Consider the following 19970-nt stretch of genomic DNA (forward strand, 5'->3'; position numbering starts at 1 on the left):
CAGGTCATATGGGAGCAGCAGGCCAGACCAAGGGGTTCATTTTCCACTCTAACAGAAAGTCTCTTCTAACAGAATGAGCTATTGGGTGGTTTTAAGCATTAACCTCATATGATCTGATTTTTGCTTCCAGAAGATCTCTCTAGTTCTGTGTGGATAATGGGCCATGAGGGGACAAGATACCAGGTAGAAAATCAGATGAGTGATGATGATCATTTGGATTACAATTTTTTTTAATTTTTAAATTTTATATACTTTTAAATCATTTTTTCATTTTTGCACAATGTATGCATTTTCATCTTGTTTATAGTCCCCATACAATCCCTACCACCCTTGTTTTGATCCTACTCCCCTCACCGCCCGCCCCGCCCCCCATAGTGTGTCTCTGGTTTATAGTTGCCTGTTGATTTTGATTTTTACTTTATTATAATTAGTCTTTTTCCTGGTCCCTTATTTAGGTTTTCTAAATTCCTGCTATGAGTGAGACCATCCGGTATTTTTCTTTTACTTTCTGGCTTATTTCGCTGAGCATGATCCTTTCCAGCGCCATCCATGTTGCTGGATTACAATTTTAGCCATAGAGACCATCAGAAGTGGTTGGATCCAAGATTTATCTTGGAATTGACCCTGATAGGAACTGCTGATGGGTTGGATGTGAAAAGGAAAAGAATAAGTCAAGGATGATTTCTACTTTTTTTTGCCTGAGCCACCACATGGAAGCTAAAGCCATGGAATAAGAAAAGGAAAACTAGCTAAGAGATGGAGTGGGGTGAGCATTGGAGGACATTCAATGGGGTAAAGAGTTTTCTTTGGGGGGGGGCCTCCCTGGTGGTGCAGTGGGTTGAGCGCAGCGCTGCAAAGCTGTGCGCAGCCTCTGCAGTGTGGGTTCAATTCCCAGTCAGCCAGAGAGATTCCCATTTGGTTCAGCAGACCTCTCCTGTCTTGCCCGCTGCTCCCCTCAGCAGTGTATTTCAGTCAGTCTGCCTGCTCTGTCTCGGTTGGATTCTTTCACTCTCCTGCACCTCTGGCCTGTACCCCAGTGCTTGTATAAATAAATAAATCTTTAAAAAAAAAAAAGAGTTTTCTCTGGGTTCTGTTTATTGCAAGGTGCATGTTAGAAATCCAAGAGGACAGCCCCATATGTAATTCTGGAGCTGAGATGAGATGCTAGGGTTACTAGCGTTTGTATAAGATAACCCTATGATCCAGGCACAGAGGAGTTACAGAAGAGGTTGTCCCAGAACAGAGTCCTGGAGCATGCCAACATTTAGAAATCCACCAAGGAGTGAACTAAAGAAATGTGGGAAGAGGGCCTCCCCAGTGGCGCAGCAGTTAAGAGCTGGGTTGCGAAACTGCCCGCAGCCTCTGCAGCACCGGTTCAATCCCAGGCTGCTCCCTGGCCACGGGAGGAGGGTCCCGCATGGCGCGCAGACCTCTCCTGCCGCCCGCTGCTCCCCTCAGCAGTGTACTTCGGTCCTTCTGCCTGTTCTGCTCCCTGCTCTGGCTCTGGTGAATTCTCTCACCCTCCCACGCTTCTGACTGTACTCAGTGCTTGTATAAATAAATAAATAAAGATCTTTTAAAAAAAAAGAAAGAAAGTAGCCGGTTTTATATAAAAAAAAAAAAAGAAATGTGGGAAGAACTGTGGGGTTGGAATGGAACCCCAGACAACTGTGAAATCCTGGACACCTGGAGAAAAATGCATCTCCATGAAAAACAGTGTCTAGCTGTGACAAATACTGCTCTGAGGACAAAAATTAACCATGAGATTTAATCAATAGTCATTGGTGACCTTTCCATGAAACACAAAGGACAAAGAACCTATTGGGATGGGATGAGAAGAGTAGATGAGAACACGGGTATGAGAGCAGCTTTGTTAGCTTTGTTGTATATTGCTGGGAAGTAGAGTCCTGGGGGGGTACCAAAGAGAGATGTGGGATAAAAGGACAACTTTTTCTAATTATATTTTTTCTTTAGAAGTAACATTGCATTATAACAATATGTAAGTTTCAGTTGTGCATCATAGATCAACATCCATATAAAGTCCTGTTGTTTACTTCACCATGGAATTGACGGCTTTTAGCTGATTTACTAACCCCATTTCTCCTACCCTTCTGGAAACCACTAATGGTCTCATAGTCTAAAAGTTCACTTTGTTTTGTGTGATTCATTTGTTTGTTTGTTTCGTTTGTATTCTCTGTATATTACATATGAGTGAAATCATAAAGTGTCTGTCTTGGTCAGACTTATTTCACTAAGCATAATATCCTCTAGGTCCATCCACATTGTTATAAATGGGAGAATTTCATCTCCTTTTATGCTGAGTAACATTCCATTGTGTACATACACCAATCATCTGTTAATGGGCACTTGGCTGTTGTAAATAATACTGTGACAAATATGGAAGTGCATTTATCTCTTCAAATTATGTTAAATTCTTGTATTTGCACTGTGATGTGGTTTTATTAAATTATAATTTGGGGGATACATTTTCACTCCTCCATATGTGCCAATGTTCTACTTACTCCCCACCAAACCACCCTATATCAGACACTGGCCTCATTTTATGTATGAGAAAATTGAAAAGTTAATTTCCTACACATCAAAAATTAATAGCAACAAACAGCAAATGTTGATATTATATGAGACCTAAATAATATCTTCTAGATCCTGACACCTTCTGTTAAAATAAAAAGAGCAAAGCTTCAGTGCTTTTGTTTTCCTGATCAACACAATGATTCAGCTGTATGTCAAGCCAGATAAATGGCTTTGTACTTATCTTCAGGATATTTGTTGATGAAAGACAGAAAGGATTTTGTCAAGACTGTTTCGTTTGTCTTGATCAAGTCTGAATTTGGCTTCCAATCTGACAGCCTCCCTCCAACTTTACCTTTCAGATCTGTCAGAGGAAATGACACAATTAAAAAAAATTTTTAAGTGATCTAAAAGTTTCTTATTGTGTTATTGTTTTAAGTCTTAAAATTAGTAATCTTTATGATAGTCAGGATTTCAAGGCTTGCAAAGTCAAATTTTGTTTTTAACCCTGATAGATTTCCTTTCACATGCATAAATCCCATCACTTATTTTGCCAAGAAAAGAATGTGCATATGTATTCATTAAGCATCTGCTCTATACCAGGTGCAGCATCAGACAGGGCAGGAGGAAGACACAGTGTCCCCATCTGTCCACATCAGTGGGCAGAAGCTGCCCTGGGAGTACCTGGGGGACTGAGGCCAGGAAACTCTGCCAGGGCTGCCAGGGCATAAACTGTCACCTATTTGGTAGGAACTGAGAAGACATTATTCTTGAATTTCCACACAAAACAATAGTCATTATTTCCATTTGTTTGGAATTGTCCTAGCATTACAGTTCTAAAAAAAACCTAAGAGATTTTATATTAAACTATTTTGCGTGAAATATTACATAAATATAACTTTATTGAACATCATATTATATGCAAATATATTATTGCATTTATTTTAACTAATTTTAATTTTAGATAATAAGCCTTGTCATCTTGGGGAAATGCACTATGATATGAGCTGGTGGGGCTGCCATTTAAGCTGACTGTGACCTCCAAGCTGGGTCCCTCTCAGCCACAGGCCTTGGAGTGAGGGCACAGCTCTGATGGCCCCAAGCAACTCGCCAGGGTGCATGTCAGTGATAGTCCACAGAGATGGGGTGTGGTTGCCAGGAAGGGACTAGAAGAGGGGAGGCAACCCAGTCATTTACCAGCTCTGCACAAAGCAGGGCACAGAGAGTAGATGGGATAGCAGCTTGTTTCTGAGTATTCCGGTGGCATCTTGGCATCCCAGACAACTTCCTTTTGGCCATACTCCTGTCTCTACTCTGCTCTATCCTGAATTGTCTTCCCTTTCAGCTCAAGTGAATTTGTCAACATTTAAAAGGTTAAGATTCTAGAAGGAATAGCTGTAAAGTAATTCCAGACTAGTGATGGATGAAATTCCTCATGTTCAAGGTGGAGCCTGAGGATCCAGGAGGCCTGTGGGACACACTCTCACAACAGGAAAAGGAGGCTAGTTTTGGAGACAACCTTAGTTTTCTTGGCTTGTCTGGGTCTTCTGCCTCCAAGTGGACTGGAAAAAATGTGGGGTGTTGTTACGGACTAAATTATGTCCCCTCAAAGGATGTGTTGAAGTTCTACCCCTCAGTTTTTAGAGTATGCCCTTATTGAGTAATAGGATCCTTGTGAATGTTATTAGCTAAATTGAATGAAATAGGATGGGGCCTTAATCCAATATGACTAGTGTCCTCATAGGAGGAAAATGTTGGACCAGGCACACAGGGAGAGGGCCTTGTGAGGCTGAAGTTATGCCAAGCAAGTCAAAGAAGGCCTGGGCTTCTAGAAACTAGAAGAGGCAGGAAGGCACCTCCCCTGAGCTTTAGAAAAAGCACAGCCCTGCCAGCTCCTGGCTCCACAGCTGTGAGAAAATTAAGTTCCTGTTGTCTAAAGTATTTCAGTTGGTGTTACTTTGTCACAGCAGCTCCAGGAAACTAATGTAAGTATTAACTGAAATACAAACAAACTCCAAATGCCAACTTTACACAAGGCAAGAACCGAAAGGGGAAACAGGCTGTAAGTCAGCTTCACAGTATCCTGGGATTCCTTGTTCTAGGGAGATGGTAATGATCTACTACTTCTTTACCACTTTTTTAACTGTACCCATATACCAGCTGAGATGGGACAATGGGCTTTTGCTATTATGGGATACCCTAACTCTTTGTTTCCAACTTTGGGATCCAAACGGGACTCACCTAGAATCCATAAGGCTTTGGTTTTTAGGAGAAATAAAATTTCAGCTAAACTCTGAACCACATAACAGATCAGTTCCAATGTGCTTGCAAGGCTGTCTATTAGAACTGAGTTTTCCATTATAACAATAAAAATGCTAAATGACAAACTCAAGTCAGGAATCCCTACCCCTCTACCCACAACACTTTTTAATACTCACTGGGGTAGGAGAAATAAAGAAAAGGCTTTAAACAGAATCACATTTCCCATTTGTTGGTCATACAAATTTTAGCAACTTACCCTTTCTGAGTCTTAGTTTCATAATTTGTAAAAAGGAGATAACTCTTGGTCCATAGGTTAATTTAAATGTAATGAGAGTTTGTACCAAGGATGCAAAACTGAGAGCAACAGGTGTCCAGTTTCCCCACAACATTTACTGTTGACCGGTATCTGTAAGACTTGCAAAGATTCTCCCCAAACCGGTTTGCCACCACTACCTTTTTCCCTACTCCTCCCTCAATACGTAGAAGACTCAAAACACCATTACTTACCTATTAAATGGGCAAGATCCAGAACACTGACAAATAAAATACTGGTGAAGAACTGGAGCAACAAGACCTCTCATTCAGTGGGGACAGGAATGCAGAACAGTCCAGCCACTTTGGAAGACAGTTTGGCATTTTCTCATAAAGCTAAAATATTCTTATTATATATTCCATCAATGACACTCCTTGTAATTTATCCAAGAAGTTAAAAACCATGACCTTGCGCAAACATGCACATGGATGTTTATCACAGCTTTATTCATAATTAACAAAACTTAGAAACAACCAAGATAAGATGTCCTCCATGATAAATGGAGGAACAAGCTACAGTACATCCAGACAGTGGAATATTATTTAGCATGAAAAATAAATGAACTACCAAGCCATGAAGAAACCTAGAGGAAGCTTCATTGCATATTACTAAGTGACAAAGCCAATCTGAAAAGGCCACTTACTCCACGACTGCAACTATAAAACATTCTAGCGAAGTCAAAACTATGACAACAGGGCCTCCCCTGGTGGCACAGCGGTTGAGCGCTGGGTTGCGAAGCCACCCGCAGCCTCTGCAGCACCAGTTCAATCCCTGGCTGCCAGCGAGGGTCCCACATGGCGTGCAGACCTCTCCTGCCTCCTGCTGCTCCCCTCAGGAGTGTACTTCGTCAGTCTGCCTGTTCTGTTCCCCGCTCTGGCTCTGGTGAATTCTCTCACCTTCCCATGCTTCTGACTGTACCGGGTGCTTGTATAAATAAATAAATAAATAAATAAATTTTTAAAAAAGAAAACCATTTAAAAAAAACAAAAAAAACCTATGACAACAGTTTGAGGGTCAGCGGTTGCCAGGAATTAAGTGAGGGAGTAATGAAGAGTGGGTTCTGTTTGGGGCTGTGGAACTATTCTGTGTAACGCTGTCATGTGGCTAGCAGTCATGCAAAGTCAGCGCGTATAGCAGTAAGAGTGAGAGAACCAGATGCAAACTGTGGGCTTTGGAGATTACGATGTGTTCATGTAGGTTCATTAACTGTAACAAATGTTTCCCTCTGGTGACAGGAGACTATGTGTGGGGGATAAGGAAGTACATGAGAAATCTCTGCACCTTCCTCTCAGTTTTCCTGTGATCTTAAACTTCTCTAAAAAGGTTTGAGTCCTTAAAAAAAGATCCAGTAGACTGAACCAAAGATGCAGTAGTGAGGCTGGTATAAGGGCATCCTTGGAGAAAGTTGTTGGGGTTTTGTACAATTCCCACCAAAGGAAGCTTAGAGGTGAAGTTTCCCATGGTCCAGGGGGCACCCTGTGGACAGAACCAACCTTGATCTATGTTTAAAGACAGAAAGACACTACCTGAAAGGACTGCCTACGAGGTAGGGGTTGGGACAGCATCCTGATCCACAGGGAGTGAGAATAGGTAGATGTCAGAAAGGTCACACCAAGGCAGTATTGCTGATGTGCTTGGTAGGGGTCTCCAGGATCCCCACAAAAGGGCCTCAGTAGCTAGAGATCAGTGTTTGGCCATCTGCCACATTTACACGGGCAGATGATAACTGCCCCAACCAGATCTAATCTTCTGAGCACTCAGCTCTTCTCCTCTCTGCCCTTGAGCCTTACAGGACTACAGGAAGTAGGGGAGATGGAAGAGAAAGTCGGGGTGAAGCATTAGAAAGGGAGTTTACCCTGGCCTGGTCAACTTTCCTTCTAGGTCAAACCTAAGGAAAGGAAGCACCATAAATTGAGTGTGTGGTTAGCATTTTGATGTTAGACTGTTTAATATGTAAAGGGACAAGAAAAGCTATAACCTCAGAAATTCGTCCAAAGGCAGGCGAGAACAAGTCTATAGAAAGGCAAAATGGTGGATTATTGAGAAAGACCCAGTTGGCTTCTTCTTTCTTCCTATAGAGTCTGTGGGTTTACATGAATTTCGGGGGCAGAGCAGAAAGGAAGGGAGATGGACAGCACAGCTCAGTGCCTCTCTGAAGGAGGGCGCTCTGCCCACCTCCTCTTAGTGGAAGCCTGGAGGTAGAGGGGTTGGGGAAGATGACGCAGAACTGGTTCTGCACTGATGGTCTGCACCTATTCTCAAACTTTGAAGCCTCTGACAAATGCTTGGAGCACAGGAAAGTGGCAGTGAAGATCCTGTTACAAAAGGTGAAATTTGTTGGTGTGAGCCAAATATTTTGTTCCATGCCTGACACAGTTGGCACCCTGAAACAGTAGCCACTATTGCTTCTTTTTGAATGATATATAATCTCAATTTTAAAATAGCAAAATGATTGCTAAAATTCACCAAAATCTCTAACTGCAACTATAATCCAACCTCACTCTGAATAATAAATTTTCTTTTAGAAGATGGTTTTACATTACAGGAATTAAAATGCTGAGCAATGAACTCAAGCCCCAGCTCTGTCCCAGTACAGTGCATCAAGCCCAGGGGCCCATACAAACTGTTCCCACAGTAGGTTCTGATCCTAAGGACTTGTGTGTCTGAAAGGATCTTAAGCCAGAAAGAAAAAAGTTGTCAGATCCATGTTGTGGTGGAGGTTTGAAAATTTCAATAATATCATAGACCAGCTTTACACCTGCTTCAGATGTGTGGATTTGGTGTCTAGCCATGGACACAGCTCAGCTGATTCTCATTAATTTAACTCTGAAAACATTGTAGAACATTCAAAAATAGCTAATAATCATGTCGCTGTATAGAAGCCAAGTCTTCATATCGTGGTTATTTAATATATATACTAATTAGAAAGATACCTTCATTGACATAAGATCATCCACTAAACGTACATACTACAATTATTAGAACTCATTTTAATGAGTATTTGTTTTCTGTAATGTAATACTCTCTGAGAGGCCTCTTTCTATCTAATGCAGGCTTCTTTATCTTTTTAAATAAGCAGCTTGGTTGCTGAGGAGAGGTAGAATATCTGTGAGTCATCATGAGCTTCAGCACAGCACAGAACTAGCTGGAAATCACAACTGACATGACTGTTTTGTTATGGCAGTGGTGCTGTGTGATGAGAAATCGCTTGTAGAACAGAAATCTTAATAATTCGGGTGTTAAATCATTCAACAAACATTCCTTGAGACCTAATATGTTGCCATAGTAAAGTGCTCAACATATTAGTCCTCAGGACCACTATGTTGCCATAGACAAGAAATAGAATTAATATCATATTAAATAAAATAAAAGGTCTAGTATGATTTTTTTTTAAGCAGAAATGTTTACATTTTTATTTGCAAGGAAGACATTTTCTGGCATCTTTGGCTAAGGATATTCCTGGGATAATTTTCATGAATCTCTTTGCTTCAAAGCTCAAGCTATGGGATGAAAAATGCTGTGAAGCTGTTTCTAAGCATTCAAGAAGGCATTTCTTGCCAGTGTTCTCTCCCTTACCTTCCTTATCATGCAGTTCAAAAGTCACACACTTTATAGCTTTCTCTCAAGAAACTTCCTCTTCTCCTTACCATTTATAGATAAACACTCTTGCTCCTCCATGTAGGTTTTATTGACCTAATAATATGAGACTTTTGTAGATGATGTGACTAAGAGTGGCATGAATCTTAGGTGAGTGCTTCTCCTGGGAGAATTCCAACTGACTAATCCTCTAAAGCCAGCCTCTTCCCCCCCCCCCCATGGGATCAGCAGGTGTTCCCCAGGCAAAAGAGGGACCATGCCTCTTCCAGTTACTTAGATCTGATATTTTGAGCAGAGCCAGCCATCAAGTACAGTAATATCCTGCTAGCATTGTTTATAAACTGCACTCTAATAAAATTAATTACTCAAGAAATTTAAAGCACATTTAAATAAAAAGCAGAATCAGCATGTGTCTGGAGTCTGATAATAACTTAAGGTATCAGCTGTTCCTTCTAGGTTTCTTGAACAGAGATTCCAATTCCTTACGCATTCAGTTTCTATTGAATCTCTCTCTTCCCCCGCTATATCAACTAGACTTTATATTCACGTACCAAAATTGTATTCATATTGGAATTTTACATTCAGATTGTCCAAATGTATATAAACATTCTTTATATACATTTCAGAAATGGTCCTTTACATTTTCAGTGACTGAGATTAAAAAAATATTTCTAATTAGCTCTGGACTTCTGTATCAAGATTGAGCAGAATCAACTTTTAAGATTTTTAATGCACTTCTCTCTGAAATTAACTCAATTTTTATTTTTTTATTTTTTAATATTTTATTTTATATAATTTTTACATCACTTTTCATTTTTGCACAATGTATGCATTTTCATCTTGGTTATATTCCCCATACAATTCCCATCCCCTTTATTTTGACCCTACTCCCTTAACCCTACTCCCCTCACCCCCCAGTGTGTCTCTGGTTTATAGTTGCTTATTGATTTTGATTTTTACTTTATTATAATTAGTCTTTTTCCTGGTGCCTTATTTAGGTTTTCTAAATTCCTGCTATGAGTGAGGCCATCCAGTATTTTTCTTTTTCTTTCTGGCTAAGAAATTAACTCAATTTTAAAACTAAGTTTTCAACACTTGAATTTGAATTATAGATTAAATAACTCAGGTCTAAAGATAACTCAGTAGCAAGAACTAAGGATTCAGCTTCGTATTAATGCCCGATGCTCTACATTGTTTTGCATACTGGTCACACTTGTTCTCATTCCACTGTATCATATGTTGATTCTTTATCTTCCATCCGATAGCTTCAAGAAAGTAGATACACCTAAATTTTGCTTTTTATTTCAAGCCACTACCTTTTATCATCAATATGAATACACTATTTCCACTACTCTCCTGAGAACTTGTAGGTTCCCATTTTTATTATAAACTTTACAAACACCAGAGCCTCCTCGGTGGCACAGCGGTTGAGCGCTGCGTTGCAAAGCTGCCGAAGAATCCACTGCGCTGGTTCGATCCCCAGCTGCTCCCCAGCCACCAGAGGAGAGTCCTGCATGGCGTGCAGACCTCTCCTGCTGCCCGCTGCTCCCCTCAGCAGTGTACTTGGGTCCTTCTGCCTGCTCTGCTCCCCACTCTGGCTCTGGTGAATTCTCTCACCCTCCTGTGCCTCTGACTGTACCCAGTGCTTGTATAAATAAATAAATAAATCTTAAAAAAAAAAAAAAACTTTACAAACACCAGATAAGGCATAAAATGAGGTTTAAACTCAATATCACTCCCATATAATCCAGTATTGTTAATATTAAAAAAATGCTATTTTTTAAGTGTCCACCATATATTACATATTTCATCAAGGTTTAAGGTCATCTGGTTCATCCTCATAGCAATCCTTTTGAGCAGAAACTAACTGCTCCATTTTACACTGGAAGGGAAAAGTTAAGATTCTGAAAGTTCAACTTGCCCAAAGGCAAAAAAAAGTTGCAGAGCCAGGTTAACTTGCAGGTCTTCTCTGTGTGCTACCTTACTCCATCAGTGTGAAGTCACTTCTCTCTGCACCTCCTTATCTACATCAGGAAAATAAGGGGGGTAGATTCCATGTCCCTTAAGGCCCTCCTCACCCCCAACACTTGCTTATTAGGACATAGCATGGCAGGGTTGCCCATTTCTTTCTTGTTGGGTTTCGTCCAAGTCTTTCTCATCTGTAGCAAGCTCTGGAACTAAAGTATGCCTGTCCAGTTGTTAATATTATATGCTATTATTGATCCAGGTGAACTGAGAATCTGATAAAATGCCTGACTGATGACATCATACTTCACAAACAACTATCAGGTTTTGCAAGTTTAACAGGTTCTGTTTTGAATTGTGTCTATGATAGGGAGGTGGAGAAGAATGCTAAACTGATAGAAAAAGATCCTTCTCAAAAGCCTGTCCTTAGAAATCTCTTTATTTTATGACACTCATTTTCTAGCTACTGGACTTTAAATAAATCTCCCACCGACCGTATTATTTCTGCATGTTTCTTTGTGACGTGCTTAAAAAATCACCACCCAGATTTTAGTGATGTAAAGCTCCTCTACTTCTTTCGTAGGTGTTTCACTGAAATACATTCCATTTCTCTCTTGTGATGTGAAATATAGCTGTGAACACGGGCAAAATGTGACAAAGAACTTTTCAGTACAGCTCCACTATTTTCTACTCTTGAAAATTAATATCTGTCCTACATCTGTTCAGAGAAGAGGAGTTATCTTGCCCTAAAAAGGAAGGAGACATTTTATCTATTCTTCTTCTTCACTTCCAAGCCCAGAAGGTCCACCTGTCAAAATAATTGCTTGTTATATTTAGTAAGTTGTAATAACATTAAAGGAAACTATTGCTCCACTTCATAGGAGATAACTATTTGGGAAGAAATAAAAATTAATTAGCATCTTTAAGCTAAAATTTCCCTTTAAATATAACTGACACTTCCCAATTGAAATTTATGACCTAGCAGGATATAATTTTTGGCCTGTGTTACTAGTTTCAATGAAGAATTGACACAGCATATGCAGAATTCACATAGCATAACATTGAAAACACATTAGGTCATTCACAGAGTTGTTTTACTGTTTAGCAACCAAACAGAAGTTATTCAGAGTTCCAGGAAGAAGAAAAAATATGTTGTCTTTTTTTTTAATATGTTGTCTTTTTTTCTAAATATAAATTTTATTGAGGTAGTACTAGTTTCTAATATATATATATATAGTTAAGATTTATTTATTTATTTATTTATACAAGCACTAGGTACAGTCAGAAGCGTGGGAGGGTGAGAGAATTCACCAGAGCCAGAGCCAGAGCCAGAGCCAGAGCCAGAGCGGGGAGCAGAATAGGCGGAGTGATGAAGTACACTGCTGAGGGGAGCAGCGGGTGCGGCAGGAGAGGTCTGCGTGCCATGTGGGACCCTAGCCAGTGGCCCGGTACAGAACTGGCGGGCAGCTTCACAGCCCAGCGCTCAACCACCGCGCCACCAGGGGAGGCTCTAGTTTCTAATATTGTGTGTTTCAATGTAAGCCTCCTAATTACATAGCTGTGTACTCTATGTCATGATCATTGTCAAAAGTCTAGTTTCCATCCCTCACCACAAAAATTGACCCCTTTTACAGTTTCACCCAAACCCCTTCCCCCTCCCACTCTGTGACCACCATTCCACTCTCTACATCTATGAGCTTGGTTTTGCTTGGATTTTTTGAATTTCTATTACTAGAAAAGTGCTTCATCATTTCTCTGCCTTTCATGACATTTCCATTTGGGTCAAGGACACCCCAGTTATTTTGTAGACTGAATTTTGATTTGAGTTTGTGTGGTTTCCTTATAATTAGACTCAGGTTATGCAACGTTGGGGAGAAGACCAACAGGGAAGCCTGTGTCCCTCTCAGGGCAGGCTCTGGTGGGGAGGGGTCAGTTAGTATCTACCCACCCCATCATCTTCCATCAATAATGTGAACTTATGTCACTTAGCTGAGGTGGTGTCTTCCAGGATTCTCCCTGTAAAATTACTGTTTTTCCTTTGCAATGAATAAGCATAGGCCAATGTTGAAAGATCATGTTGAGGAAGATGAACAGGAAGAAAGGCTGTGAAGGGACAGAAAGGAAAGGGATGGAAGGAAAGCTAGGAGGACATCCTAGAACCAGGAGGAGGTGCCTAGAGGAGGAGGGACTGGTTTGTCATTTGGCTGAGACCCCCATAGGTGAGGATGATGTCTCCGCTGGCTAAGCTTCCACATGTAGCTCACAGGTTCAGTGAGTAATGGGCCAGAGGGAGCTGGTAACACTCTGTAAGGCAGGCGACACCAAGAAGGGAAAGTATGTTTCTTAAATTTCCTGAGTATACAGCACTCACAATTGTGAACATGGCAATATTAAAGATACCTTCTGAAAGAAGAAATAATATAAAAATGAAAAAAGTCTATTATATTTAACAGATTGTGGATGCCCTTTAATTACTTCTCTACCAAAGTTTCTAAATATGTTTGATTCCTTTATTTTTCCCTGTTGAACTTTGAAATTACCCATTCCATCCTAGTATGGATTTTTATTGAAATTGGGTTGAATCTTTGCATCAATTTGGGGTACACTATTATCATTATAGAATTTGGTTTTTCCTTTTAGGACTTTTATGTGGTTGGCGATGTAGTTTTTAAAAAAGAAAAATTGCGGCCAGATCTCCTCCCCACTACACACACACACATACACACTTCTAAATAAATAAATGCCATACTCATACTGAGACCAAAATGAAACCCGGGCAGCATAAACAGCCTCTTGCCTGACCACAGGGCCTCTCTTTCAGAAAAGAAAGCTATTGTCAGGCCAGGGGATCAGCTTACACACACAGGGACTAATCTCAGCAGTAATCATCCCTGCCACACTATGATTCATGCTTTGTTTCACACTCAGCCTTGCGATGAACTCGGAAGCCCACAGCACAAAGAGCCCAGGTCTATACTCAGAAGCTTTATTTAGCACAATCTTTCTTCCTCTTCTCCCTATAGGAAGTTACCCTATAGGCTTACACTTTTTGGTCATAAGTTTCTGGAACTATTGTTTTGCACACAGAGGAAAAACAAGCATTCAAACAAATGGACTTGTTTACTGAGATGGATGGAGCAATCTCTTTAGAAGAGGTAATCACCAGCAAGGGAATTCTGTGACTAGCACGTGAAAGAGTACAAGGCAGAAAGAGGTCAAATGGATGTGTTGAGTAGCTATTGTCCACTTTGCATCAAGATGGGCTTCAGGGCAGAACAGACAAAGATGAACATGGTACCTGCCTTCAGAGAACTTAGAGATTAGCTAGAAAACCAGAAGATCCAAGTAAAAGGGAATTGTGGCAAGTATTATGGTAGAAGAGGAAATTATGGATATACACAAAAGGAAAAGCTAACTTAACTCAGGGGATTGAGAAACCGTCCCAGAAGAAATGATGTAATAGCAGTGATCTGAAGGATGAGTTGCAGGTGGAAAGTGGCAGGCAGGACTCTAGGAAGAGCCAAGAGTTCTTGCATGGGTCTAGAGGCGAAAGGAAACACAGTACTTTGTGGGGGGGGGGTGAGAATCAATCCCTTTTTTCCTGGGTTATGGTGTTAGGAGGCTGGTGGAGGGGGATATGCTTGGACAGCAGGGCTAGACCATAGGAAGGTCTTATGAAGGATTAATACAGGCATAAGATTTGATTTACAATTTATAACAACAGTTTGAAGGGCAAGAAAGTAGAGAAAGGGAATAGAAAACCAATTAGGCATCAGATGTAGGAGAAAAAGGAGAGAATGGCTTGCATTTAGGTAAGGCAATGGGGAAGAAAGAGAAGTAGCAGGATGGAGATTTAGAAGGTAAACATACAGGATTCCCTTCCTGCCCACAGATAAATAATACTTGGACTTCGTTCACTCCACACAGGAATCTAAGTAAGAAGGAAAATATTTTTGGGAGAAGATTTTGATCCCATAAAGTCTTTATGAAGTCTTTCTACTGCTGATGAGAAGTCTTGGTGACACTGGTTTTATGCCCATCCTTCCAAAAGTAAGAGGCCCCTGGGATCCTGTAAATACACCAGTTCTTGGCACACTTCCCAGGGAGTCCCATTCACTAGGAATCTGTATTTCCCAAAGTGATCACCTTGGAAAATTCTTATGGGTAAGACAAGTGAAGGAGTTGCTGGGCCATGAAGACACCTTGATATTCTCCTACATGCAGTCTATATTGTAATAACTCCATTTATATACAATTCTAAAAATACAAGCTGACAGACTAGACTGAAATACTAAACTGACAAAAGTGGTTGCTTGGGCATTGGGGGGGCAGGGAGAGTTGATAGGTAGATTACCAAGGGCAGAAGGAAACTTTTGTGAGTATAGATTATGTTCATTTTCTTGCTTATGGTGATGGTTTCACAGGTGCATACATGCCAAACTTTATTAAATTTAATATGTGCCATGTACAGCATGCCAATTATACTTCACTTATAAGTTTTTTTATTATATACCACTTATACCTTGCTTTTAAAAATAAAAAATAAATATCAGCAACTTTTAATACTCAGTTTCAGAGGAAGCCTTAGACCAAATTTCATACCATATTCATTTATTAGCCAACAGGCCTGAACAATCATTCAGTATGTCCTGTAAATTTGATGAAGCCCCAGACAGATGAATGGATACACAAAATGAGGTATATACATACCACACACTACAGATAATGGAATATGATGCAGCCTACAAAAGGAAGAAAGCTGACACAGGCTACAACGTGGAGAAAATTTGAGTATTTCATTCTAAATGAAATAAGCTAGTCACAAATCAGGAATGATTCAACTTTTAGGAAGGACCTAGAGTAGTCAAATTCGTAGAGTCAGAAAGTAGGATGGTAGTTGCCAGGGCTGAAGGAATGAAGGGGAGTAGGGAGTGATTGTCTAATATTGGAAATATGAAAAAGTCTGGAGATGGATGGTGGTGATTGATATTTCATAACTGCGAATATGCTAAATGCCAAAATGGTGGTGGCAAATTTTATGTATATTTAATTTTTAAAAAAATTTAAAGAAAAACAAAAGTAGCGATTCCGATCCCTGGTATTGTCCACTAGAACATTGAAAATGATTTCAAACCGACAATTAACTTTTTTTTAGAAATAGCGTTAATTTTAACCAATTACAAGCTTCTACGGTAAGAAATATGGAAACTGTTGTTAAAGGATAACTTTTAGACAATGAAAGGCCACAGAACTTTAGAGCATCAGATAAACCCCAGAAGTGTGCTAGACACGACACCGAGCCCTTCCTTTTTTGTCAATTTCAAACGCTTTCCCAAGCTGGAAAAAATGAAATCATCTGTAACCCCTCAGCCAGTAGCGCATTCGCCCTCATTCTTCTAAGTCAAAGCTAATCCGGAGCATGGAGTCTTTATTAAGCAAATTAACCAACGCTTATTAAAAAGCTGTTTCTCAACCGGGGCTCCTTTCTCAAGCAGGTGGTGCACACCTGCCCGGCGCGTCTCAGGCGGCTCCGGGCTCGGGGCGCCGCCCACTGGGCTGCGGCTCAGGAGTGCAAACCTTTCGGGACTCTCCCGATCCCGCTAGGAGCGGAAGCAGAGGCCACATTGCGGGGCCACCTGCAGCGACTGGAGGAAAAACTTTGGCAACTGATGTCCGCCGAGAAGCAGGGAGGCAGCGCCGCGACGAGCGGGGTGCGGCTGTCCCGGCGGAGCCGCCTCTTTCCTCCCCCGCCCCCAGCAAGCCGAGCCCGCGGAGGAGCCAGGGGCGGGGCGACCTTTGCCCAGTCCCGAAGGGTGGGGTGTCCGCGCCGCCGGAGCACGTGAGGGGGCCCGGCTGGCTCCTGCTAGTCCCTGCTTCCCCTCCCACCCTGGACGGGTTGGGCCGCCGCGGCCGCCCCTGGACGTGCGCACCTCGGCCGCGGTTTCGGTCAGACCCGCCCGCGAGCTGGTTTCGATTAGGGACGGCGGGAGGCGGAGCGGCCGGCACGCGCAGAGGGACCTGGCGCCCAGCGGCGCGGTGGCGACGGTCCCAGCTGGCGAGGAAGCAGGGCGAGCGCAGGGCGCAGGACCCGGGCCCGCCGCGGGGCGCGTGCTGACTTCGGGGGACCGCCCGCCAGAGGGCCGGGGATCGCGAGGAGGCGGCGGGAGCGCGTTGCCGGGATGCGGACGCCGGTGGTGATGACCCTGGGCATGGTGCTCGCGCCCTGCGCGCTGCTGCTCAACCTCACCAGCACTCTCACGCCCGGCTGGCGAATGGTGAAGGGCTTCCGCGACCAGCCGGTGGACGTGGTGCTGTACCAGGGCCTGTGGGACATGTGCCGCGAGCAGAGCAGCCGCGAGCGCCAGTGCGGCCAGAAGGACGAGTACGACTACTTCGGCGCCCAGCCCGTGCTCGTGGCGCGGGGACTCACGGTCACGTCCCTGGCCACCACGGCCCTGGGGCTGCTGCTGGCGACGCTCGGGGTGCGGTGCTGGCAGGACGAGCCGCACTTCGTGTTGGCCGGGCTCTCCGGCTTCGTGCTGTTCGTCGCGGGCCTCTTAAACCTCATCCCGGTCTCCTGGTACAACCACTTCTTGGCTGACCGCAACGTTCTGCCCGCCGCGCCCAGCCCGGTCACGCTGCAGGTCGGCTACAGCCTGGTGCTGGGCTATCTGGGCAGCTGCCTGCTGCTGCTGGGCGGCTTCTCGCTGGCGCTCAGCCTGGCGCCCTGGTGCGAGGAGCGCTGCCACCGCTGCCGGAAGGCGCCCGCCTCCACCCAGCGCCGCAGTAGCATCAGCACCGTGTACGTCGACTGGCCGGAGCCCGCGCTCACGCCCGCCATCAAGTACTACAGCGGGGGCCAGCACCGGCCGCGGCCCGCCGAGCACCGGGCCACCAGCAAGATCAAGGCCGGCTTTCCTATGCCTCGGCCTCCGCCCAAGGCCTACACCAACCCGGTGGATGTGCTGGATGGGGAGAAGGGAGCCAGCTCCCGTGGCACATCGTCGCGCAGCACCCAGCTGTACCACAGCTCGCTGCCCTGTGACTCTGACCTGTAGATGGCATCCCCTGCCCGCTCTGGGCCGACCCTGTCTAGATAAGGACTCACCCCACCAGGGTTCACCCCCGAACTTGTCTGTTACCTGGGTGCTGGAAATGCCTGGCTCGGCGTCAGAAGCCAGGACTTGTTCCTGCAAACTGGTTTGGAGGGCGAGCTTTCCTGTGATTAAGCTAGACTCCTTGGACGACTCCTTCAGGCTGGGGTTGGCTTTTGTTTTATACAGTTGTTTCCTGGCTCCCCTAATGGAGGAATCGGCTCATTATTTTAGCTAGAGAAGATACAGAAAGTGGAGTGTTGCAGTGACCAGGGACAACAACAAATAAGTCAAAATCAGCAAATAGAGGCTCAAAAGCTGTCTTAACACCTCCAAGTAACAATATTCTGAGATGCCCATGAAACTTTCATTAATGTGATTACATATTTTTTCTGTTGTATAATTTTCATGCAAATTCTCAGGAGACCAATATATTTCTGTCTATATTTGAATGAGGTTCTTAAAATATAAACACAGAACTATGCAAATAGCAGCAGTGTTAGTGACTTTTATGGAAAGAAATAATTTGATTAACTCACATTTACATTTTTCCATGTGCACATAGCAGTTATCTTTTTCACCACTTACTTTTGGGGTAAAAGTTGATATCACTCCAGATTTTCTCTTCTAGAAGCCAGGAGACTAAAGAGACTAATGCTATACTGTTCTATGCCTTGGCTACCTCACCCTGGACTTAGAGGAATATAGATTAAACACTTGGTCCCAAATGGAACCTGTTAATCACATTCTATTAAAGTGCCTATGTGTGCGTGTGTATTATTTATAATTAAAATTTAGAAAATAAGAGTTTGAGTATACCTAAGGAAGCTTTAATTGTCTCAAGTACAACCTGAGGGAGTTTATGCAGTCATTAGTTTCCTGGCTGCCTTGGCACTGTTTCTGAAATCCTGCCCTCAGATCTTTGCACCTGTTAGCATAAGCTTACTAAAAGCATCCAACAGACCCCACTTAAATCCCGATTGCTTTATTTTCAGTTTCCTGCTGTTTTCTATGCAAAACTTCTATTGTTGAAAAAACTAGAAGCACCAGTTTCCACTTGAGGAGAGACTAGAAATCTTTTCCTTTTGTAACAGTGGTGTTTAAAATCACAGGTAGGCAGCTCTGTGTTCCATGAACAGAACTGAATCTCCAGCAGGACTGGCTCTAATTCCAAGGGGATGATTTAAGGGTGCTTTTAACTGAACTGAATCTCACCTTTAAAAGCTGTCTCTGGTAGCCAATTCCGAGGTAGGAACATTCAGTTCAATAAGTAAGTGTGCTCTGTAGTGGAACTGAGCAGCATCTGCTGCTTGTTAGCAGTGGTAAGGGTAATATAGACTCACTTCTCTTGCTGTTTTGTGTTGGAATTACCTGCCTTTTTTTAACAATGAGACTTTAGTGCACAGGTGTATCAGATGGGGATCCCTTTCAAATGCAAATTCTGATTCAATTGATCTGGAGTGAAGCCTGAAACTAATTTCCTAACTAGCTCCCCTGAGGTGCCAATGCTGATGTTTCATGGCCCCTCTTGGAATTTCAAGGCTTTTATGGGACTGTGTCACACTCAAGTTTCAATCTCAACTGGCATCACATTAAGCAGAGAGCTTTTTGAGAGTTCGCCCCTTCGATGAGTTAGGAGACTTGCTCTAGGGGACAGAGTCAGAATGGATAAAAGGTAACTGCTTTTCTCAGCTAATATCTCCAAAGGCAGGCTTTAGTAGCCTGAGAAGTTAGGACCTAGAAGACAATATAAAGATATTGAATTTTTTTTTAAAGATTTATTTATTTATTTATACAAGTACTGGGTACAGTCAGAAGCACAGGAAGGTGAGAGAATTCACCAGAGCCAGAGCGGAGAGCAGAACAGGCAGACAAATGAAGTACACTGCTGAGGGGAGCTAAGGGGGGCAGGAGAGGTCTGAGCGCCATGTGGGACCCTCACCCGGAGACCAGGGATTGAACCGGCGCTGCAGAGGTTGTGGGCAGTGCTCAACCACTGCGCCATCAGGGAGGCCCTAAAGATACTGAGTTTCTGGCAAGTACTGAACCTATTTAATATTGCCTGCATTATAATTTCAAATATTTCTAGGGAAGCCTTGGTAAAAACAAAATTGTTGTTTCTTGTGTTTTTACTTGTCTTCTTTCCCTAAATATATTCAAAACAGTAGCTTATATTCAAAACACTTGTGATAGATATTGTTGCCTAT

General features: G+C 42.8%; 1 protein-coding gene across 1 annotated transcript; it reads left to right on the top strand.

Annotated features, from left to right (window-relative positions):
- Positions 1–16848: 16848 nt before the first annotated feature.
- On the top strand, positions 16849–17727 carry CLDN23 (claudin 23; the record flags this gene model as incomplete). Its single annotated transcript, XM_084231388.1, has 1 exon — positions 16849–17727. One exon carries the CDS (start codon positions 16849–16851, stop codon positions 17725–17727), a length of 879 nt encoding a protein of 292 aa, XP_084087514.1.
- Positions 17728–19970: the final 2243 nt, after the last annotated feature.

Source organism: Talpa europaea (assembly GCF_964194135.1).
Source record: "Talpa europaea genome assembly, chromosome: 4".
Classification (NCBI taxonomy): domain Eukaryota; kingdom Metazoa; phylum Chordata; class Mammalia; order Eulipotyphla; family Talpidae; genus Talpa; species Talpa europaea.